Source organism: Neomonachus schauinslandi, chromosome 7 (assembly GCF_002201575.2).
Source record: "Neomonachus schauinslandi chromosome 7, ASM220157v2, whole genome shotgun sequence".
Taxonomy (NCBI): domain Eukaryota; kingdom Metazoa; phylum Chordata; class Mammalia; order Carnivora; family Phocidae; genus Neomonachus; species Neomonachus schauinslandi.
In genome coordinates, this window is record NC_058409.1 from 110,219,904 (window position 1) to 110,243,900 (window position 23,997).

Genomic DNA, 23,997 nt, shown 5'->3' on the forward strand with positions numbered 1-23,997 from the left:
GTTTTTGACTGTAAGTTACTCATTTTGCTGATAATGTTACCCGTGGGAGTTCTTTGAGGTCCGGAATAAAGCTGAGTTCCTCCAAAGAGGAATATCACTTGTTTCTGCCATTTGCCAAGTGTGGGATGACTTTCTTTTAAATTCTGTTTCGCTTTTTTAAAATTTATGCCAATTCATAGCATGAATATAGAACATGAATCCATGTTAAGGGTGGATTATAGGTAGACGTTTTGATACAAGTTTTATTCTCCTCTACCCAGTGCCAAAGTTAGTACAGACGGTTTCATTGCTGTCTCCTTCTCCAGTTTATTTCTCATCCATCCATACATTGAAAGTAAGATTTTCGTAGGGGAAAATTTCAGCTTTACTCAGAGGTCTCCTATTAGATTCCTACTTAGACCGGGCTCTAGCCTCTTCCTATGTCTCCATGATCTATACAGCCATCAAGGCAAAAGCACAAGGTTGCCAAGGTTTAGCATAAACCATTAGGATTAAATCTGGCGTTGGCAGTCACATGAGGATTTCTGCTTTTATTTTTGTTTTTCACCTCTGCAGATTCTTTCATGTCAGTGCAGTAGTGAATGGTAAAAGAACTATAGAAAAATTCATAGAGATTTTAACTTTTTCAAATGAGGCTATTTAGGGTAACTATAACTGGTTACTGCTGGAAACAAAAATTCTCTCATTTGTTTCACTTCTAAGCAAGTTGACATTGAAAACAGTCAGAAAAGTAAATCTATTTTTTTCCCTTAAAATCTCCATGAAAAGATATTCTACAACCTCCCTGTGGTTGATTTTCAAAATGGCCATATTCTTCCTTTCTCTGCATTCACACCCTTGAAATCTGCAAATCTTCCCACCAAAGGCAAAGTTTATTTCTCCATGATCGTGAACCTGGGTCAGCCACTTGACTCGTTTTGGCAAATGGGACATTGGCAAGTATGACATAAGCTGAGGCTTAAAAAGGTCTTGCTTTCTGAAGCTTGCTCTCTTGCTGTACTTGGAACTCTGAGACCATCATGCAAATGAATCCAAGCCAGGCTGCTGGAGGTTGAGAAGCCATATGCAGGCACTCAGCCCAACAGCCTGCCAACCACTGCCAGGTGACCCACCAATATCATTGTGATGAGGCGAGTGGAGACAAGGAGAGCCAGCTCAGCCTGGGAGAACTGCCCTGCCAACCCAGAGGATCATGAGCTAAACAAAAAATTATTTAAACTATTAAATTTTGGTCCCAGCAAAGGGTAACCAACATACTTTCTTAAGAATACAATTGCACAGTCGTACCTCAAACCTCCTTAGAACAATTTTGTTGTTTTTACCCTTTTTCCTGCCCCAGCTTCTAGTGATGTAAAAATGGTCACTCGCCAAGACCCTTTCGCAGGTCAGCTTACACTAAAGGGGTTTGCCACGTCTCAATACAGAATTTAAATCACATCAATTAAAATATATTCCATATGTGCTTCCATTAAAAACATTAGGAAATGTGAATATGTAATTGATTTGCTCAGTGCAGTGTCTAGTGAGATCCTGAGGAAGAAATCCAGAATTTTTCTCAACAGCAGTGTAAGTCAATCTCAGACACATGAGACTGAGGTTGGAAGCAATTACTAAAATGAAAAGATCTGAGGTTTCAATTGACCTTAAATTCAATATACGTCAATTCCGTGGAGTGGCTCCTCAGGAGGTCAATCCAACATCAATCATATTAACGGAAAGGGTACCCCCACTGTATGTGGCAGACCTTGAGAACCATGGTCTGTTCTGGGCACTATGCTTTTAGAATGATAGTGACAAACCAGAATGGATCAAGGAAGACTCCAAGATGATACAAGTTGGAATCATTTCAGATGAGGCTCAAAGTAAGGACCTGCAGTGTAATCAGGCGTGGGGAGACCTGACTACAAGTAGGTGAACGGCCGCCACAGGGAACAGCACACATGCAGTATTCAACAAACTTCATGAGAACAAATCTAGAACCAACAGGTGGAAGTTACTGGTTTGGGGTCAAACATTTTCTAAACCCACGGGGCCATCCAACCTCAGAATGGCTGCCTTGTGGAACAGAAAGCCTCAAGAAGTGGAGGCTGGAAAGGCATCTATCAGGGCCAGAGGGCTCCCCGGGCTCTTTCAGCAGAGTCCTTCTTTATTCCTGCTGCTAGTTATCCTGCTTCTTTAGGAACTTGTAATTTAAGAGTCCAGAGGTAACCCAACATCCACCTGCTTCCAAATTACAGACCTTACTGAAGTCATAATGTACCCTGTTAAACCTCACCTTTGAGGAACGCCACACAGTCATAGAATAGGTGCTCATCTCAGAGCCACACTGAATTTTAGCCAGGACAGCTTGCTTGTTCATTCACTCTCAAACTGATTTATAGGCACAAGACAGGAGTCTCTCCAGCTGTGCAGGTTAAGCTTGCAGGATTGCCTTTTTCCTCCTGGGTCAGCGCTACCACTCTGAGGTCACCAGCTTCCCTCCCTCCCCCACGTCCCAACTCTTTCCTTCCTCTTCACTCCACACTGCCTAAGGGAGAGTTCTCATAAAGGCTCAAGGAAAGTTTCTTTAGGCCTGCAGAGGTATCGGCCTGTATGTTTTCTGCGTGCCCCTGTGGCATGTCCTATGGGTGAAACCAGGGCCTGCAATCTGACAGGGGCATTGGGAGTCTGGGCCTCCTACCTTGACAGGTGAAGCATCTGATGTGGAAGTGGTTATTGTGGACACGGACCACTTCCCCTTTGCAGGTGTCTCCACACCGGTAGCACTGGATGACATTGGAGCTGCCTCGGGGATTGTAAGGATTCTGCTGATAAGGAACTGCAGAAAGAAACAAAGAGATCACTATCCAGAAGGCCTTTCCTCTTTAGGAACTCTGTTAGAAGACATTATCATAATCCTAACTGGGAGAAAAAGCAGAAAGCGTGCAGGTAATTAGCCAAGTACCTTCAATACATCACCAGGCTGCATGTGCCAAGCTAAGGCACCATCAGGATGTGAGTTCATAAGTCTCCTGAAGCAGGCAGAGACTTACGAGTGAGCATAACCTTTCTTTGCCATAATAGAGGCCAAATTCACGCAAGATGAAAAGTAAAAGAAGAAGTAGAGTATTTCAAAGTAAATGATCCAGAAATACCATTTCTTGGGTGATTTCTGGATCAAAACCCGGTCCCAAATCTCTCAAAGAGAATTTGATTTTTGCAGTTGACATGGGTCTCAAAGAAATGGGTGATTGATCCTGCCTCCAACTGGCCTTTGAGCAAAGCAAGTGATATCCCCTCTCTGGGCCTCTAGTTTTGACATCTATGAAATGAGGGTGGTCAGTGGTAGCACAGGCTTTGTACAAGAGAGGCACAAAGGGGGAGGCACTCTAGTTGGAAGGAGGTTGGTGCGGGGACTCATCTCAAAGCTGCCTTTGAGTGGCACTTTCCATAGCACTGAGAAAATGTCAAAAGTATATAATTAAGAAAAAAGATCTGGTAGAGATTAAGAAGGAGCTGAAATCAGTAGAGGTTGGGCATTTGATGATACTGTAGAGCTCTACTAACTTATGAATCTATTATCCTCTTGCCCAGACTCTCTCATGGCTACTTTTCCAGATCTCCTGTCCCTGAGATATACTTTGCTTGACCACTCTAAAATCTGGTTATCTGGTATTTAATAATAGTAGGCACCTGCTTAGAATTAAAAAAAAAATCAGGGTTGGGAGGAATATTGACAGCTGTCTGGTCCAATCTCATTACGTATAAGCTACTGAGATAACTTTGCTAATGAGGAACCAAATCTTCTCTCTTGTAGGAAGCCCCTAGGGGGATCAGGAGAGAACTCCTCAATTCCTCAATTTTCAAAGTTGAAGCAACAGTCCAAAAACTTTTGCTCATACCCTATTAGGAGAAGGCTCACTCTTGTCCTGGCTATAAAGATGACCACCTGATTGGAGGGGAATTTGATGTCTACTATTTAGACATGCAGGCTTACTGCCTAAATTTTGAATAAGCATATTATAAATTAATCTGGACTCACATGAACTTTGAACTGCAAAGTAACTTAGATAATACTCGATTCAGGGCTTCTTGACCTAGTGTGGTAGTTGTTAATGGCTGTTCACTGAAAGTTGAATCTTTTATTCTAGGCACAATGAAGGATGGCACATGGTGTCTTGCTTGGCAATGAAATGTGAATGGAAATTGTGTGTGTCACTTTCAACTGGAGCCAGTTTGTGATCTGCCATATTGCCTTTTCCATAACCCAGCAACCAGTGATACCCCAGATGGTGTGCAGGATGCATCAGCTTGAATCCCTGATTGAGTCCTGGAGCGCAGCTCCAAGGCTAACCCAGGACGAACGTCTATGGTGAGCAAGGAGGAATTTTTGTTGTTATGGCCTTGTTACTGCAGCATATCCTGATGGATACACCTGGGATCTAGTATTTCTAATTAAATATAAAATTTGGTGTTATGTACATTATCCTACAGCTCTCTTCAGATTCTCAAAGATGGCCTCCATAATTGATCTCAGCTGCCTTCCTCCTTTTAAAGACAAGTAACAGAAAAACAGGACTTTTTTTTTTTTAAGATTTTATTTGAGAGAGAGAGATAGAGAGAGAGAGAGATTGAGAGAAGGAGAGGGAGAAGCAGACTCCCTGCAGAGCAGGGAGCTCAACACGGAACTTGATCCCAGGACCCTGAGATCATGACCTGAGCCGAAGGCAGATGCTTAACCAACTGGGCCACCCAGGTGCCCATGGACTTTCAATTATCTTCCACTTACAGGTCTCCTGAATCACCAGTGCCCTGTAAGGTAAAAAGCTGGTTACTGAGCCCTGAAAATGTTGAATCTGACAACTCTGCTATCTGAGGTGGGAGATAATATCCTTCTCACAATCTTTGTCTTAAGGAGTCCATGCCCCTTATTCAACTTTTCTCCTGTCTTAAATTTAAGACAAAATTTAAGTGAGTTAGCTAGTTAACAAAATCATTAATTAATTCACTAAATGGGTTAATACATGTAAAGCATTTCGAAAAGTGCATGAAGTTCTTCATAAATGTTCACTGGTACCATGATCATCACACCTGCCCCACAGCTCAGAGCAATCCTTCCCCACTCCCAGAATGTCCATAACCATTCATCCTGTCTCTTCTTCTTTCTCTGATTCGTGCTCACCAACCCTGGAAAATATTTCACTCTCCCCTCTCCCACCAATTTGTGAGAAAAATGTAGATCCCGTTTATCTGGGCAGTGTAGTGATCCACAATTGTTGAGGGAAACAAAGCTGGGAGGCTGAAAAACAAGTAAGAACTAACAGGATAATCATCACCAACAGTGATGAGAAGTCTCAAAAGTATCCAAAGTCCCTCCAGAATCACTGCACAAATTCTCATTTACCTCTTCTAATTTAACCTGCCTTATTGCTCAAGAACCAATTTCCAAGATCAACTCGGTTTTTCCCTGATTTGATTTTCCGGGGGAAATTGATTTGTGATCATGGTCTTCAGTCAATACTCAGCCTTTGAACCATTCAGATAAAAAGGTGTAAAATCTGAGTGAGGGGACAGATTAGGAAAATGGGTTTTCTGGGGGCAGAGCTAGTGATAGGCCCCCTAGCCCTAACTCTGCCGCTTGCCTCAGGATGAGGGTGCTGCTTTGGTCCTGCTAACTGTGGCTGGAAACCCACAAATGTCTGATATTTGTAAATAATCCCAGAAATAGAAATGCAGCCATTGTTGTGTGAGTTCTTCCAGATTGCGGATATAAACTATGATTACAAAAGGGCAGCAGTGTAGCAAGATTTGAGCTTATAGACGCGTGAAGACCTTTCCTTATCTAGACAGTGCCAACAGGAGCTCTAGGGGTCAAGGGACGCTAGGCTGAGATATGCCATATCTGCTCTTGCCCTGAAAGCCACCTCGTTTCCAACAAGATTTTGTATCCTTGGGTAATTAAATCAACGACATAATCAAACCATACTCTGTGGGTCTAGGTATGTAGAGAAGGTGCCATTTCTTCCCACCAATCTCTAGCCACCCCCTCCCCCGCAGAACATTGAAATTTTATTGTTGATTTTCTGCTGGTTATTATTTCCACGAATTTTTATCTCCGAAAGTACTAGAAACCAGCCACATGAGTCATAACATTTGCCTTATGTACAAATGTCCCTTGAATTTCAATTGACTTGTACTTGAATTTTGAACAGCTTGTCCCTGACAGCAACATTTTAGAGTAGCCATGGGCCTCAAAGGACATTAGCTTTGCTAAGTTGTGAAATAACCCATGAAGTTACCAAGTTTAGAGATCATGTGATATGTTTCTAAAATGCGTGTAGGGAACTCTGGCTTCTGTCTAATGTTATTTGGCCAGTAAAGGGCACCTAGGAGAGACATTGACAGTTCCTAGTCTGTAAGGAGTGCTGTGCAATAGATTTCTGAGTATAGAAATGTTCAATATTTACACTGTCCAATATAATAATTACTGCCATATGTGACTGTTGGGCGCTTGAAATATGGCTAGCGTGACTGAAGTACTGAATTCTTAATTTTATCTCATTTTAATTAATATAAATTTACATTTAAATAGCCACATGTGGCTAGTGGTACCATTATTGGACATCACAACTTTATAGATCCACAAACGGAACACCAGGCACTGAGACTAGGGAACAAGAAATGAAGTCTGGTTGAATCCTATTTATATAAAAATAACATGTACAAATTAATTCGGGTGTACCACCTCAGACTTAAATTATTCCTTCTCATCCTTGAAGAGTTTTAAAGTTGTACTCAAAAGCAGTTTGCAATCGGAACCAATTACACACACATTCACCCATCCTGAATTTGATCTAGAAACAAAAGATTCCGAGCAATGAAATAAATACTAATTTTTTTAAAAATCACAATTTTTCAGTTACTGCGAGACTGGACAATCTTAATTTTTCCAAGAATAGAAGCAAAGAAGTCAATTGGCAATGGCTGTCAGTCTACTTTTTTTTTTTTTTTAAAGATTTTATTTATTTATTTGAGACAGAGAGAATGAGAGACAGAGAGCATGAGAGGGAGGAGGGTCAGAGGGAGAAGCAGACTCCCTGCCGAGCAGGGAGCCCGATGCGGAACTCGATCCAGGGACTCCAGGATCATGACCTGAGCCGAAGGCAGTCGCTTAACCAACTGAGCCACCCAGGCGCCCAGTCTACTTTTTTAAGACAGAAAATCAGCTGGCCAATGCCTTTGAGATGAAAAAATGAAGGGTCTGAAATAGACGCACAGCAGACCTTTAGTTCTACGGGAAAACACAACTTAATTCCACGACGAAATTTGCAAGTAAAGCTCTTCCCAAAGGCGACAGAGATCATTTAAAAGTGTTGGAGCACAACAGCAAATCGGAAGGGGAGGGTGGCTGGCCTCCCGGTAAGCTGAAAGGAGCACGCGAGTCAAAGAGCAAGAAATAAGCTCAGCACCCAGTTCCTGCACCCGGCTTTTCTCCCTCCCTCCGGCTGGCTGCCGCCCCGGTCTCAGGAGTTTCTCGTCGACAAGGCCGGGCTGCCATCAGATTAGTCTCTTTTAAAAGCAGATATTAGCATGCTTCCTCCCTCACAGATAACTCGACCTAAGTTACGTTCTCCTTACCGATGTGGTGCCACGATTGGTCCTTCCTGCCCTGAGGGTGGCCTGACCTTGGAGAAAAAGATGTCCCTCCATTCTAACCGAGTCATCTTTAAAATCGTCTTTAGAAAGTAGAAGCACCTATGCTATCCTGGGGTATAATTAAAAGAGTGACAAAGCTGACTTGGAGACAGCACCACAGCTGTGAAAAATGGCTGGAAGTGTAATAAAAACAGTGGTGCTTCTGGTCGAACAGTGAAACATCAAGCAGGGAGAATCAACCAGTTCCAAAACGAGCTTGCAAACGCCCGGGGCCCCGGGAAGCGGCTGGGTGCTGCCACTGTCACATATCGGCAACTCGCGGCTCCATTAGGGCCCAAAGTAGCCGGAGTGTGTTCACAGGTATTTCCTAAGTACCGAGCGGGAGAGCCAACTGTGGATCCAGGCATTTCACGGGTAGAAAGCCGTCTGCCGGGCGCCTGGGTGGCTCAGTCGGTTAAGCGTCTGCCTTCAGCTCAGGTCATGATCCCAGGGTCCTGGGATCGAGCCCCGCATCGGGCTCCCTGCTCGGCGGGAAGCCTGCTTCTCCCTCTCCCACTCCCCTGCTTGTGTTCCCGCTCTCGCCGCGTCTCTCTCAGTCAAATAAAGAATTAAAAATCTTTAAAAAAAAAAAAAAAAGAAAGCCGTCTGCCTGCCAGGTGAGGGTGGGGTCTGTATAGAAGAGCCTCTGGTCGTTTACAACATGACCTTGAGTTTGGTTTTGGAGTTGAACCGGGGTCTGCAGCCCTGATTCTGGCTCCCGGGGCAAGACGGCAGTGACATGGGATCCCTGCGCTGAGAGGCACCAGGCGCGGGGGTTCAGGGTGTGGATGCTGGAGTCAGGAGGGCTGAGTCTGTATTCTAGCAATGCTGCCTGCCGGTTGTGTGACCTTGAACGAGTTAAATGCATGATGACACCTGTCTCAGTTTGCTCATCTCAAGAGTGGGAACAATGCAAGTCATCTGTGAGTATTAAATCACTTAAATTATATAAAAGTGCTTGGGACACTGCTTAATAAATAAAAGCAATAATTGATATTAAAGGATCTCTGAAGTCACGCACCCCCACCTCCAACTCAATGCAGGAATTCTTTCTGAATTGCCCCCTGCCACTTAACCCCGACTTTGGCTCAAACATCATCACATCCATTTTGGGACCAGTCCAACTTGGGCAAAGGTTTTCTGGTTTTCCCTCCCTGCTGCCGCTCAGGAAGAGAAACCCCGGCTGCAGCCCGTTCACCACCTTAAAGCAACCTCTTCTTCCCCCCCACCCCCACCATCGCTGAGCTTTCTGTTTATGGGTTTCTGTGGGCTACAGAGGTGGGTGGCTGACACACTTTGGATGTTTCCTGCAGAGGAATGTGTGAATTGGGTGTTTCCTGTTGTGGGAAACAGAGGTTATGATCTATGTTTTCCTGAGGCGGTGTATTTTGGGCACATCTGCTGTTTCCAGGGGGACGTGTTGGCGTGTCAGTCGTGTGTGCATACTTAGAAGAGGTGAGTGATTTGTTTTCTGAAAACTCTGCTAGGGAGACCGTGAGAGCTGCTTTTGGTAACCCCTAAGGACCCTGTGTGTGTATCTCATTTTGTCATGACATCTGTGTTCATCGTGCGGATCCCTGGTACCCATCAGATCTCCCTGGACTGGGAGGTTACCTAATACAGGAGATTGGAAGCCTCGGGGCAGGGACCATGCGTGTCCTGTCTGCCTCTGCACCGTCCGTGCCAGGCGTGTGAGTGCTCAATGAGTACTTGATGGATAAATACAAGAACGAATAAGATGAGTTCCATGCTTTCATTTAGCAAATGAGCAGGCTGAGGCCCAGAGGGAGAGGGAGAGAACTTAGGCTTCCCACGTCATTGTCTGAGGCTGTGTGTTCTAGGGTAACAGGATAAAAGAGAGCGCAACCTGCAGCATGGCCCACGAGTCACAGAAAGGTGAGGGAGAGAGTTCACTGGAGAACATATTTCCATAAATCTGGAGTCATGCTGAGGCTTAGCATTAGCCTAGGTGGGCTGAGGGGGTGCAGATCAGTGGTCCAAGATGCAGAAGCATAAGGAGGGAGCTCGGAATGAAGCCACGCATGAAGAGCGAGCAGGGGCAAATGCCCAAAGAAAGGCCTGGAAGGATAAGAGATAGTATTTGCAGAGTGGGTTACTCCGTCAGGAACTGGGCTCAGCAGTGTACATATGCCATCTCACTGAGTTCTAGTAATTCAGGAGGGGCGGGTATTATTACCCTATTTTACAGATGGGGAAGCTGAGGCCTGAAGAGCTGAGGTCCCTTGCCCACGGCCATACCATTAGTAAATGGCAGAAGGAGGCAGTTCTCACCACGAAGCTCTACTGCCTGCCATGTAGAAGTGCCAAGGGCGGGGGTCGGGGGGGGTCCCTCTGGGGAGGGAGTGGGCTTAAGGGAGGCTACCAGGGGTATCTGATTACCCCCCCCCCACAGTAATCATCCATCCATTATCCAGCTGGTTTAAAATATGTACATAAATTTCACACAGACTGAAGAATAATGCTTGCCGGGTACAGACCAGGAAACTGGGCGCAGTAATTGAGCATCTGTGGCCGAGGAGGAGGATGAAGGAGCCGTGATGGCTGCCCCCGGGGCCAGGGGATGGCCGCCTCGAGCCCCTTCCCTGGCCCCGGATGGACGGCCAGACAGGGGTGCGTGTGGGGCTCCTCAGGTGCTGGCAGGTGCCGCAGCCCTGGCCACGCTTTCCCATGTCAGCAACACGGTCTGTCACCCCAAGACGCTACTGTAAAACTTTTGCCGCCACAGAAACCCTTCCCCAGCCTCTCTCTGCCAGGCTCAGCAGCGTGCTCCGTGGTCACGGAGTGAAGCTGGCAACATGGCTCGAGCCACCTTCTCCCGAAGTGTGCTGTCAGGACACGTGTCAGAACGGCAGGCTCTTGGCCAGACAGACGGCTCTTGCCCGACAGCCAGCTACCGCACGACGGCTCCCGCCGACGGACCTGCTAGACCCAGCTGCTCCCTTACCCTTAGCATGACCAGGGCCCCAGGCGAGGAGGCCTGCCCCACGGCCCGCGGCTGGAAGGTGTTCTTCAAGTGACAGTGAAGTCACTTGCTAAAATGGGAACTGCATGTTCGTTATTGATTTGGTAAATTCAGAAAGCTGGTCTAGATACAGAGTCATAGAATTAACTTCCCACCTATTTCTATGTTCATCTTATCATTGTGAAAAAAAAGAAAAGAAAAAAAAGAAAAAACCTGTATACTTCTGATTGAATTCAATAAAACACTTCAAGATAAAAAAAGCCCTCAATTCTTTCTTATAAGTCAGCGTGGTTCCTATTTCAAGATAAGCAGAACTAAGTTGCAGCCAGTTTGTGCCCCCATCCTGCTCTTCACTGGGGGTCTGGTCCAGGGCTCAGCCCAGCGGGGGCAGCACGGGCCTCTTTTCTAAGGACTCAAATAGATCTGTGTTCTCATTTCTTTCTCTGAGATTCTCCTCCCCACCTCTGGGCCAGGGAATCATTTTTGTTAGCTGGGGGTAAAGGAGCCCTTTCTGCCCTCTCTAGCTTACACTTTCTCTAGAATATTTAGCTTTGTAATGGATCCTTTCTGTTTTGAGGGCACAGACTTGAAATTCAAAAGCCAGGAAGCGATCTCTTTTGTCTCTGCTTTCTGCTGCCCATCCTGGCCCCGAGGCCTCCCTCCCTGAATAGAGGGGGAAGGAGCAAGACGGGTGGCTGAAGGAAATACCAGTTAATACTTCAAGAATATCATCTTGCTACACTGGGGCATGGGGTTTTAAAAATCTGATCTAGATCTAAGGGTTAGTTGAGACCTGATGGAGAAGGGGAAAATCCCTAGTGTATCTGGCATTTTTCCCACTAGGGGGTGCCTCCTGTCAATCCACACCAAATCTCTTGTCTCTGCTGACTCTCCTCCTCACTACCTTTACCAAGCCCCCAGTCAGGGACCCTGAGGGGCTGTAAGAAGAGCCCAACACTAACATGAATTGGGCAATTACTTTGTGCCAGGCCCCTTGCTAAGGGCTTCATACCCACCATCTCATTGAATTCTCTCAGCCCCAGGAGACAGATACCATAGGATCCCTCTTTTATCTATGGGCAATCTGAGGCACAGAGAGGTTCATTAATTTGCCTGAAGTCACACCACATGTAAACGTTGGAGCTAGGGTTTGGACAGGTACTGTAGATCTAGAAGAGGCTTGATTTTTCCCTCCCAGGGGGCATTCCCAGCTGGGCCTCCTTCTGCCCAGTGTATCCCAAGGGAAAGAAGGGGACCTGCCCAAGCATTGCCGGCAGGTAGCATGGGGCTGCCCTGCACTGGGGCCTTGAGGCACCCTTTCCAGCATCTCTACAGCTTATCTGAAAATACAATTTGGGTTTCGAATGAGGTCCTGGAAGCCATGTTGGAAGTAGAGAACTCCAGGAAACCAGCAATTGTCTTGTGCTCTGAGTGACTCAGTCTCTTGGCCTCTGAGCCAGAGGTTTGAATACTTATACAATGTTTGCTTCCTGAGGCTGGCAGGCCATCAGGCTCTGAGGTACTGTTGAGAAATGCAAGAAACATCAGCTGTCACCCGGGCTCCCCTTGACTTACGGGTTTTTAACATCAGAGCGGAAGGCATATAGAAAACATCGCCTAGAGGTTTCTTTTTTGTTTTCCTTTTTTTTTTAAAGCTTCAAACCCTTCCTTGAAATGATGAAATGGCCTCCAGGTTGAACTGATTCCATCATAAACCATGCATGGAATGCAAACATCCGGTGACCTGGTGGGCATTCAGGGACATCCCCTAGACCAGGGAATGCTTGCATTGCATGGGGCTCCCAGACATGCTTTACTTGGGCAGCCTGGTGTTTGTTTCTAAATCCTTCCGTATCACCACGGTTCTTACCTCTTCCTTTTTGCCTCACCCCTGGCCAACTTCTCTCCCACACTGCCAGGCACTTAAAGGCCCCGCCTGGGGCCCACAGAGTTTCTGTGATTGAAGAGGGGTAGGGCATGACGTGGAGCTACTTCTGAATCCCTTTCTCTCCAAGCTGCCCCCCAGGGCACCTTCGGCTCCATCTCCTCCACAGTCACACCTTTACAGATGCAACCCTGAGGCTCAGAGAGGGGAGAAACCTGCTCAGAGTCCCCATCATGCTGGCTGCACCAGGACCAGCAGGGAAATGCTCTGGCTTCAGATCAGGACAGTTTGCCTGAGAGGAGGCCAAAATGAGGTGAAAGTGACCCAAGTCAGGGGATTCTCAAAGCCATCCCAAGCAGCCTCAATGCTCAGAGGGCAGAGGTGCCCCGGAGGCCCCTCTTTCATGTCCAAAGTGCTTGTCCCATTGCTCCAAGTTCTATAGGGCTCTCCTGGATGACTCCACAGTAGCATCCCCCCAGCCCCAAATCTGAGCTGTCAGTCAGGTCCTCCTTTCCACAGGCTGAGAGGATGGCTCACCATCATCCCACTGTGTTCCATCTCCTCCCTCCCTCCTTCTTTCTTTCTCTCTCCCTCTCTCCTTTTCCCTTTCTTCCTTCCCTCCTTCCCTTCCTCCTCAGTCCTACCAAGATTTCTGCTGATACCTGGTTCTCCCCTGAGAGGTGGAAGCGGTTATTTTGCATGAGGCCTCGGGCAGGACACGCCCCATTCCTGGGTCACTGTCTTCCCATCTAAAAAGAAAAAGGCTTGCATTCTTGGATCTCTCAGTTTCCTTTCAGATTCAATATTCTATGCATATTAAACAAGGCTGAAACACAAAAGGCCTTCAGGGGCCAGGCAGGTAATGTTAGTGGAAAATCAATCCAAGGGGACAAACCGAGGAGATTGGCTCACCTAAAGGAGAAGAAGCTGCTGGGTCCCGGGGGATTACTGTCCTGCAAAAACATGTTAAGGTCCCCAAAAGGCTTATCTGTGGGGGTGTATTCTGCCTGTGGGCCACCAGTTTGGGATCTCTGCATCCAGACAGATAGATGACCACAAAGTCACTTCCAATTACCATCTGAGAAGTCACATGCTCACCATATGCCTGTAGGATCTGGAAGAACAGAATATTCCTAAAATGAGGTCTTGCAGAGCCCCAGGCTGGATAAAGGAGCACCATACAAGCCTATCACTCTCAAGGTCTCTGCGACATTATTCAGCGACAGGCAAAGGTTTTCAAATTTTTTTGACCATGAACTACTAGACAAAATTAATTTTGCAAAATGACCCAGTACACAAATACGTGAAACAAAAGTTTCACAAACAAAACTTATTTTTAGTACACATGATATGTCCTGATATTTTTTCTTTCTCTATTCCCTTCTAATACCTCATGCCATTTCATTAAAAAATGTTGTTTGCAACCTAATAATATGTATAAGATCAGAAGTGAAAAGAATGATAGAGATCATTCTAGGTTTGCACGGTCCCATATGGTAATGATTCTTTATATGTGGCTATTCAAATTAAAATTAAGTAAAATTAAAAATCCCATTTCTCAGTCACACTAGCCACACTTCAAGTTCTCAATGGCCAGCACCGGGCAAGTGGCAATTATATCAGATAGCACAGAAATAGAACATTTTCACTAGTGCAGAAAGTTCTATTAGCCATCCTCATCTACAACAAGCCTCACAGTTTTGCCAATGAGGAGACCAAGGTCCACGGCCCTTCAGAGAGATGCATTTGAAATTGTGGACAAAAGGGTTGGGGACAAATGGATGTAACCTCATAGATGTCTGCCAGTGTCACAAGAGGAATAAGATGAAGAGTGGCCCCTTGCACATTTATCCTCACAACAGGACCCACAACTCAAAGGCCACATCCTGCAGTCTATACCCAAAGTGGTGGATCAGAACCTTAACCCTCACAGAAAAACAGAACCAAATTTTTGTTGCCATCCATGAAACTTATGGAGTGGCTTCTGTGAGCTGGAGAGAGAACAGGTTATGGAACCTGTCAAATCTGGGTTCAAATCCAGACTTCCTCTTACAGGCTCTATGAGATTAAGCCAAATGCCATGTCACTGAGCCTTAGCTTCCCGATCTGTAAAATGGGAATAATATATTTGCCTTTCAGAATTTCTGAATGGAGAAGAAGTGGTGTACACATAGTGCCTTTCTTTTCTTTTCTTTCTTTCTTTTTTTTAAGATTTTATTTGAGGGAGACAGAGCACAAGCAGGGGGAGAGGGAAAGGGAGAAGCAGACTCCCCGCTGAGCACAGAACCTGATGCAGGGCTTGATCCCAGGATACTGGGATTATGACCTGAGCTGAAGGCAAATGCTTACCCAACTGAACCACCCAGGTGCCCCAACATAAAGCCTTTCTTCATGGAAGTGCTTTTTGCCCCATCACCTGGTACATTGCAAGAGCTAAGCTGAAGCCTGCTGTAATGATCATGATCATGATAATGGAAGCAGCAGTAATGATAACAAGATGAAGCTAAATATTGTAGAGCTGTAAAACTAAAGTAAATACATCTCCCACTCCAAAGGAAATTCCAGGATGGAGCAGGGAAGATTTTTTTTTTTTAATTGCATCATTAATGCTACACCCAGTCCCTGGGACTAGTAAGCACTCCATTCATACTTACCAAATGAATGAATAATGATAATATGTCCCTAAATGCTACAGCCTCAGGTAGAGTTTGGTAAGAGAATCAGAGAGATCCAAAAATGGAGTGCTAACATTTTTATGAATTCTTTTTTTTTTTAAAGATTTATTTATTCGTTTTAGAAACAGAGCGAGAAAACACCAGTGGGGGGAGGGGCAGAGGGAGAGGGAGAGAGAATCCTCAAGCAGACTCCCCACTGAGCGCAGTGCCCAAGGTGAGGCTCCATCCCGAGATCATGACCCGAGCGGAAATCAAGAGTCCCTGCCTCAACCCACTGAGCCACCCAGGCGCGCCACGAATTATTTCTGATGGAAAAGGGGAGGAGAGAGAAAGAACAGAACTGGAGGCGGCACCATTTTGTATTTGATAGTAGGTTGTTGACACATGGTACCTGGGACGAAGAAGTCAAGATTCGATAAGTAACCAAGAAAGAGACAGAATAAAAAGACTAACAGATAATTAGGAAGAAAGATGAAGAATACACTTCCTTTTGAGATAAAAGGTTTTATAAAAACAAAGATCCTCCCCCCCAAAAGTCAACAGGCAACAGCTGCTTTTTGTCTTCAGGAAACAAACCATTGTTTGAAGTTGAAAATTGAACCTGTTTAGTCTGGGGGATGAGGGGGAAATGTTTACTTTCTGTGTGTATCAGCAAGTAGTTCTCAATTATCATTTGGCCCGTGTAGAATGCCCTGCAAACAGCTTTTTCCATCCGTAAATGCAGTGGACATCTGTTGTTTTGCCTGCTCAGCATCTGCTCAGCTTCTTCTGGCAACACAACCTCTTTTTCCCGGGGGGAACCCAATCCATGGAGTTCGGGTGGGCTGACCCTCTTCCAACACAGGATCGGAAAGTAGCCCGGGCCCGGCCAGTCAGAGGACCCCAATTCTCTTCCACATGATTGGCAGGCACGTGACCACGTCATCTCCGGGGTTTTTCTACAGGAGCTGTTGGAGGAGCCATCTGGGTGGCTAAGGTGGGAGGAGGTGGTCTGGGGCTCCTGCTGCCATCTTGCTCCCGCCATGTTGGGAGAGCCTACTAGAGATGGAAAAAGAGAGTGAACAGGTTCCTGAATCCATCACTTAAGTCTGTGGATCCAGATGGGCCTGAAGTCACTGGCACTTCTGAACTTCCCAATTATATGAACCAATATAGCACAGTCCCTTTCTAAAAAAAAATATGAGTTAGTCTGAGTTGCAGTTTTGTCACTTGCAGTTGACTACTTTATGTCTTAATTAATCACAGTTTTCCCTCTAAATCATCATCTGCTATCAATTTAAGTTAAACACATTCCAGGACCATTTCATGCTGGACCTCATCGATCTAACACGACTCACAGCATCTAGCTGAGGACACAAGGACAGACGGACGAGGTGGACATGGTCCCTGTCCTCATGTGACACACTCCGGTAGGGAAAACAGCGGGTAAAATGCGCCAAGAGAGGAAGAGGGGTCTGTTGCCGGCTCAACAGCCATGCATCTCTTCGTCTGCTGACAGAACTTTTCTCTCCTGGAGGAAATCCACTTTTGCTTATCCTCCCCTGAGCAGCCACGTCTTCCAGTCTTTACCTGGGGAGGGAATCTTGATTGGTGAAATTAATTCCTTTGCCAACTCAGTGACCTAGGCAAAGGCATGTGATCTACTCCTGGCCAATGAGACACAAAGGGAGGGCAGGTGGAAAGGGAAGGTTTTCTATGCTCTTCCTAGCCTCTGGAGATTTTTGTCCACCTTGGATGCTGGAACCGCAGCCCTGCTGCCCACAATGGATCCTGAGGGGAGCCACCTGAATTGTGAAGCGTCTGGGTGCTTGAGGATAATGCTGAGCCTCTAAGTCAACCTGCCTTGGATCTGCCCCTCTTTGGCTTCTCTATTCTATGAAATAAACATGGCTAGATTCTTTAAGCTATTTTATTTGGGTGCTGTCGCTTGTTACTGCGGACACTCTTTGGAACCAAGGGGGCTAAGCTATGGAGCATCCAAGCAGTCAGGGAAAGTTTCTGGAGCCACTCTGGAGATCAAAAAATTAGCTGAGCGGAGTGGGGATGAGACAAGGTGGTTGTAGAGTGGAAGTCAGTGGTGGAAGTGAACTGGGAGCAAATTTCGTCATGGTGGTGCTTTTTGCTGTATGAGTGTTTCTCAAAGTGATCAGCTAACCACCTGCTTCAGAGTCACCTGGGGACTGTTATGGATTGTCAAAATGCAGATTCCTGGGCTTTACCCCATACCTACTGAATCAGACTTTAAATTTTAAACAAGCGCTTCTGGAGAGTCTTTTGTTTACGGAAGGCTGAGAACCCTTGGGTTAGTGACTAGCAGACTCACACACTCTCTGGCACCGAGATGAGAATTTTTGAAATCTTGATATCTGATACTAGTGCATATCAAAAGTGTTGTCACAGATGACTTGATGCCAATATCCTTCTGAGCATTACAAAGTATATTTTCTCTGATGTGTTTGCCAATCTTCACAAATGTTTAAGTCATCTGGCAATGAAATAATGTCCTAATACAAGTAGATTAAACATTCATTTAATTTACTCAGCCCCTTTCTTTTCTCAAGTTGTCATTCCTTTTAGGAAGAGCTGTTTCTGGTCTGTTATTAGAGCCATCCCCCGTCAGGCAGAGATGAACAGTGGTGGCTGGGTGGGCAGAGACATGAGCAAAGGGGTTTCCTCTCTTTCCAGTGTGTTCTGAGGAATGCACTTTGAGGTCTCAGAGCCAGCTTAGAATGTGTCATTTGTCCAAACCAGAGTCAGTTCTTCAATATGATGAATGCTGAATGTGTGGGTTTGTTGAAACTCTCATGGTCAATCCACTATCAAGGCATATAGATGGATCTCTTACTGAGCTCCCCACTTCAGCCTTTTCTCTCCCTCTCTACCAGCCCTGTCCCAGCCATAAGCATCTCTCACTTAGACCAGCTCAGTGACCTTCCTACCACATATCTTTTCTCGACCTCAAGGAGGGGCAATTCCCTGATGCCCCTGACCCTACCCACTGGGGGGCATTTCAGTGTCTTGACATCTTATCTCATGGTTTTGTATTTCAATAGCATAGTCAGGACTAGAACCCAGGACTTCTGATGCCAAGTCTAGTGTTCATGGACTGAACACTAGTGCAGGATCCGCTGCACCAGAAAAAAGATCTGAACTTAGAGGAGAATGGACTGGGTGGAGTGAAATGGAAATGGGCAGTGCAGGCAGGAGAGCCAAGCCGACCGTGTGAGCGGGGAGAGAGTTCAGCAACAGGGGGTGCAGTCAACCTGACCAGAGCTGCATACAGAGAAAACACAGTCCCTTTGGATCCCATGAGCAGCTACTCAAAGGTCAGGAGCCAACAGATTCCTGCTTAACTTGAGCTAATCTGAATTTGCAATCTAAGAGTTCTTGCAAATACAGTCTGAAGGAGGGGCTTAAAATTTTGCCCCACGGTAGCGCGAAAGCAGCCACAGACAATAGGTAAATAAATGGGCCTGGCTGTGTTCCAATAATACTTTATTTACAAAGATAGGCAGTGGGCCAGAACTGACCTTTGAGCCCTCATTTGCCCAGCCCTGCTATAGAATCATTCAGTGGGCTAGCAGAAGTGTGTGTGTGTCTATGCCCGGGGTCCTGATGCCGCCCACCTTGCAAGGCCAGCTCAGAGGCGCTCTGGCTGGGTATTAGACTAGATGATTTGAAAGATCCCCACCCACTATGAGATTCAAGGATGCTTTGGCCTGATTTTACCTCAAGGGTATAGAGGTAGAATCTCCACCTCCAATTCAAGCTATGTTTGGAATGGAAATTATCCTCCAACAAAATGCCTCCAATCGTAACTGCCAGTTCTATAACTGAGCATATGTTGGTGGAAGCTTCAATTCATAGCGAGCCAGTTAAAATGCAAGGAAGGGACAGCAAGCAGATCTTTCGAGTTAGAGTCCAGGCTGTTAATTACTTTTGTAAAAGAAATACATAAACATGCAGATGGCAATTGTAGTAAATATGATCATCTACATATAAATATAAAAATTCAACCCACTCCTCAAGGCCTATCTCGTATGCAACACACTTTTAGAACTATTTCCAGATCCTCCCCTCACTCTCCTCTAAATATGAGCTCTCTTCTTTAAAAATTCATGGCATACACTTATGACTAAGCAGTGGTTCTCAAACTTGAACTTGCATCACAGTCCCCAAATGTCTTGTCAAAACAGATTGCTGGGCCCCACCCCCAGGGTTTTCTATTGAATAGGTTTGGGGTGGGGGCGGAGAATGTGCATTTCTGACAAGATCTAACCGGTGATGCTCCTGCCATTGATGTGGGGAGAGCCACAGACCCAGACGGTTTTCTACCTTATGACAGTGTCATTTTTGCGCTTGCTTTATTTCCCTTAGCAGATTTTATTTGTTTTTTTTTTTTTTAAGATTTTTATTTATTTATTTGAGAGAGAATGAGATAGAGAGAGAGCATGAGAGGGAGGAGGGTCAGAGGGAGAAGCAGACTCCCTGCCAAGCAGGGAGCCCGATGCGGGACTCGATCCAGGGACTCCAGGATCATGACCTGAGCCGAAGGCAGTCGCTTAACCAACTGAGCCACCCAGGTGCCCCGCCCTTAGCAGATTTTAAATTACTTGAGGAGAAATGCTACAGTCTGGAGGATTCTTGTGGGTCCTGGACAAACATTTAGACCCACCCATGGGATGAGATGAGGAGTTACGTTTCTGGTCAGGATGAACTTGAGAGCTGTTTCCTGTAACAGGTATTTCTTGAACCCACAAAGAAGGCAAATGCAACAGACTTTCTCCCAAGAAGTAACCAGTAGCCAGTACAGGAAATTTCTGCGGCTAACCCACGCTGTGATAGAAATCACAACATGGTCAAGTTCAACATTCTGGTGGAAGACCAAAACCCAAACGAAATCCATCAAATGGTTATACAACTTTTCCTATACACAATGTGGTTACTGGGTGTGTGTGTGTGTTGGGCGGGGGGTGGTGAACAATGACAACAGAAACGCTAAAGCTTATCTCAATACCCTTTATAAGGTATCCAAAAATAAAAGTACGTTGGGAATCAGAATGTGGCTATATTTGAAGTCAGGGACTAAAGAGATGATGAAGTTAAAATGAAGTCATCAGGGTGAGCTCCCATCTAATAGGACTTGATGTCCTTATAAGAAGAGGAGATCAGGACATAAGCATGCACAAGGGAAGACCGAGTGAAGACACAGGGAGAACACAGCCAGCCGTCTACAAGCCAAGGAGAGAGACCTCAGAAGAAACCAACCTCGATGTCCCCTTGATCTGAGACTTCCTGCCTCCAGAACTATTTCTCCTGTTTAAGCCACTCGTGTGTGGTATTTTGTTATGGTAGCCCTAGCAAATTAATACAGGCTCCAAAGCAGTATTTTAGATAGTTTAAAGGGTATAAAAGCTGCCAGGGTATCAAGACTATGTAATGCCCTGCACTGTCTGAGCTCTGACATCTCTTGCCCGGAGGATCCCAGTAGGTCCAGACTGGACTTTTCCCCCACTCACTCTCCACACAGGAGACACAGCGATGCTTTCAAAATACAAATCTGACGATGCTTAACCTTGACTCCCATCACTGCCAATGGCATTTAACACCATTCAGTGGCTTCACTTGGCGTTGGGATAAAGCCAGACTCCTTGCCGTGGTCTGCAAGGCCCTTCGTGGCCTGGTCCCCCACCAGCTTCCCCATCTCCTCTCAGACCCCTCTCCCCCTCCAGCAGCATGTGACAGCCACACTGGCTTGCTTTCTTTTTCCTCAAGTGCAATCTGCTCTCTCTCAACGCCGGAGATTCCAGTGGGAAACGGACAGACCAGAGGTGCTTCCACGTTCGGACGGGTGACGCGCCTTGGAAAATGCATCTCGAGGCAGATGACTTCCAGCAGGATGACGTCCTGACTAGTCTTGCCCCACTGCCTTCATCAGGCTAGTCACCAGCAGAAATTGTCCAAAGAGCAGCTGAAAAGTGTCAGAGCTTTGAGCAAGGGTGCAGTAAAAGTTGAGGCCTGCTGAGATGTACGCAGGATGTCCTTCCCGAACTAGACACGGGCGTCATCAGGCACCACTCACCTGGGAATTGTAAAAGGAGCTGAGGGGTGAAATTCTGGGCCTGGTGGCCAAAACAAGGCACCTGCTTTCACGGGCATGATGAAAGGGTTCTTTCTTTTTGGTCTGGCTTGCCCATTGCCCTTCTAGACACAAAGAGAAGAGCAAAGCCTCTATCCTGTGCTCACTGTCCTATGTCCTCTTTTTATCATCACTTAATTATAGAGACCGTGCTTTCTGAATGAGAGACTGAACTGCACAGTTGGACGCACAGTCTAACAATGGGATGAAATATTTAAAATGAGGACAATTGTACATAAGGACCCTAGACCCACAATGGACTGACTCTTTTTACCTTGCCCCATTTACCTATAACCCAAATAAAGCTTGATTTGCCTTGTGCTCAACTGCTGTGCAGAACTGTATTAAATTTTAATGATGAAAAGAAACATAGCCAGCAACCAAAAGTAACAATAATAATAATAATAATAATAATAATAATAAAAAGCCAAATATATGCTGGCTTCTCTTTCAAAGACTAGCCAAGGGAAGAAGCTAGCAAAACAGAGGCTAACTCAAAGGTTTTCTCATTCACTGCTTTATTTGACTGTCACCCAACACGGGAGTCAGGAGAGGTGAGGGTCATGTTGCCTGTTTTATGGATGAAAAACTGAGGCTTAGGGAACTGGAGAGATGTGTCCAGACTTCTACACACACCTTCTGACCCTAGTTCAGTGAGGTTTCTTTTCTATGCTTGCATGCATGTTGCACACACACATACACACACATACTTGCACACACACCACTAGACTCCTTTTCCACTATTCTGCATCCTAAAATACTGTTTTTTATTTCCTGGCACTAATGTCAGCAAAAATGGTGATTGCCAATATAAGCTCAAGAAATCCTAAGAGATTCGTTAACATTTGGTTCTCAAACCCCAGTTGAATGTGTTGCTCAGATAAGAAGGAGCAAACATCAATGAAACATACAAGCATTTTCACTCTCTCAGCCTCTCTAAGCTAGATTAATGCTTTAAGAAAAAAAAATCCTACCAGACTACCTCTCTTCTAGCCAAAAAGTCATTCTGTCCCCAGTCAACTCCAGGAACCCTGGTACAATAATTAACATGTGGGCCAGAGGCCCAAACTCATTGGCACAGGATGGATTCTCAGATGAGAAACAGAGAAGTCCCAAATCCCGCTCACATAAAGGGCTTATTGACATTATCTGTTGAAAAGAATACAGATTTCAACGGACATAGACAGAGAGAAAGCAGAATTTTGGCTATGGAGCAAGTAGGTGGGGGGCAGAGGTAGACCTCTCCCCTATTTCAAAATCCCTACATTTTCACTAGAGCATTCTCTACCTTCATACACTCATGTGGACTTTGTAACTGGCTAAGGAGCATTTCCCCATAGCATTGATATTACAGAAGCCAAAATAATCCGGGCCAGCCAGCACATTCCAGTTGTAAAACAGAAGGTTTCAGAGAGTTCCCACAGGCAGATTAGCTATGTGTGATGCTCAGGTGCCCTGGGCTTAGGGGGCAGCCCACTCAACCTGGGTCTAACTCCAGGAAGAGAGATGACTTCAGTAACAGCAATGGCATTCAGATCCAGAAAACTAAAAAAGACAGTGGTTTGATTATTAGAGGGAGAGAGAGGGAGGGGATTAGGGCTAAAAGACCCCATGACAAGCCAGAGGTCTGAAAAGTGCCAAACAAGAAGATGGACACAGGCATTCATTCCATTTTCTCCTGGTCCCTGTGCTGAGCATGGGATACAGAGGGCCCTGGAGCTGCAGAACCCCAGGCGGTAGCCCAACAGACAGACTATAAAGCATCGCAATGAAGAGAGGCTGTCTCAGCCTTCCTACAGACAAGATGTCCTAAGGTTTCCGTGAGTCCTTTGACACAGAAAGTTTTCCCACATGAGCACACTACAATGACACTAGCGTTATCCTGGTGTCACTTTTCTGGCACCCACCAAGCCCCAGGGAAGACCTGGCTCCAAGTCCCGAGTCAGCACAAACAGATTTTAAAGTCCATGCACTAAAGCTCATGTTTGTTGGTGTAGTTATTCATTCAGCAATAAGTTTGTGTCATTTCTTGTGGACCCGGTAATTTCTATGTGCTAAGTACTCGGGATGCACCAGTGAATAAAACCAGTATGTTTCCTATTCTTTGGGAGTTCACAAACTCCCAAAGTTTGTATGGGAAAGATACATGGTAAGTAAATAAACAAATAAATAACTATAAAGTAGGACAAGTAGAATGAAGGAAATGAGTAAGGGGTGGGGGACACATAACACATTTCAGCTGACACAGCAAGAATTTGAGGAAGCCAGCCATGGAAGACCAGGAAGAAGAACCATCTGGGTGGAGAAACAGCATGTGCAAAGGTCCTGAGGCTGGAAAGCACATGGCAAGTTCAAGGGGGCCAGTGTAGCTGGAACAACAGGGCCAGGGAGAGGGCTACACAAAGTAACTTGGAGAGAAGCCTCTTGAAATACACAATTAAAAGTTTTCCAAGCACTTTCTCAGATGTTAGTATAGTTGAAACAGCCCTTTGAGGTAAGCAAGCTTGATAGGATGGGTCCATTGAATTGAGACGAGGATACTAGCAGATATCACAGAGTTAGTGGGAGAAATGAGATTTGGAGTCAGTTCTTCTGTTCCTAAGCTTAGGAATCCTTTAAAAGGTCTCTCTCTCTCTCTCTC

General features: G+C 45.7%; 1 protein-coding gene across 2 annotated transcripts in view; it reads right to left on the bottom strand.

Moving 5' to 3' along the window:
• The window catches only part of ABLIM3 (actin binding LIM protein family member 3), a 110,639-nt gene that overhangs the window by 69,629 nt on the left and 17,013 nt on the right, over positions 1-23,997 (bottom strand). For both annotated transcript variants that reach the window (XM_021700710.2, XM_044917156.1), the window contains exon 3: positions 2,681-2,818. In XM_021700710.2, coding sequence (XP_021556385.1) covers positions 2,681-2,818 — 138 coding nt within the window. The remainder of the gene's footprint in view (positions 1-2,680; positions 2,819-23,997) is intronic.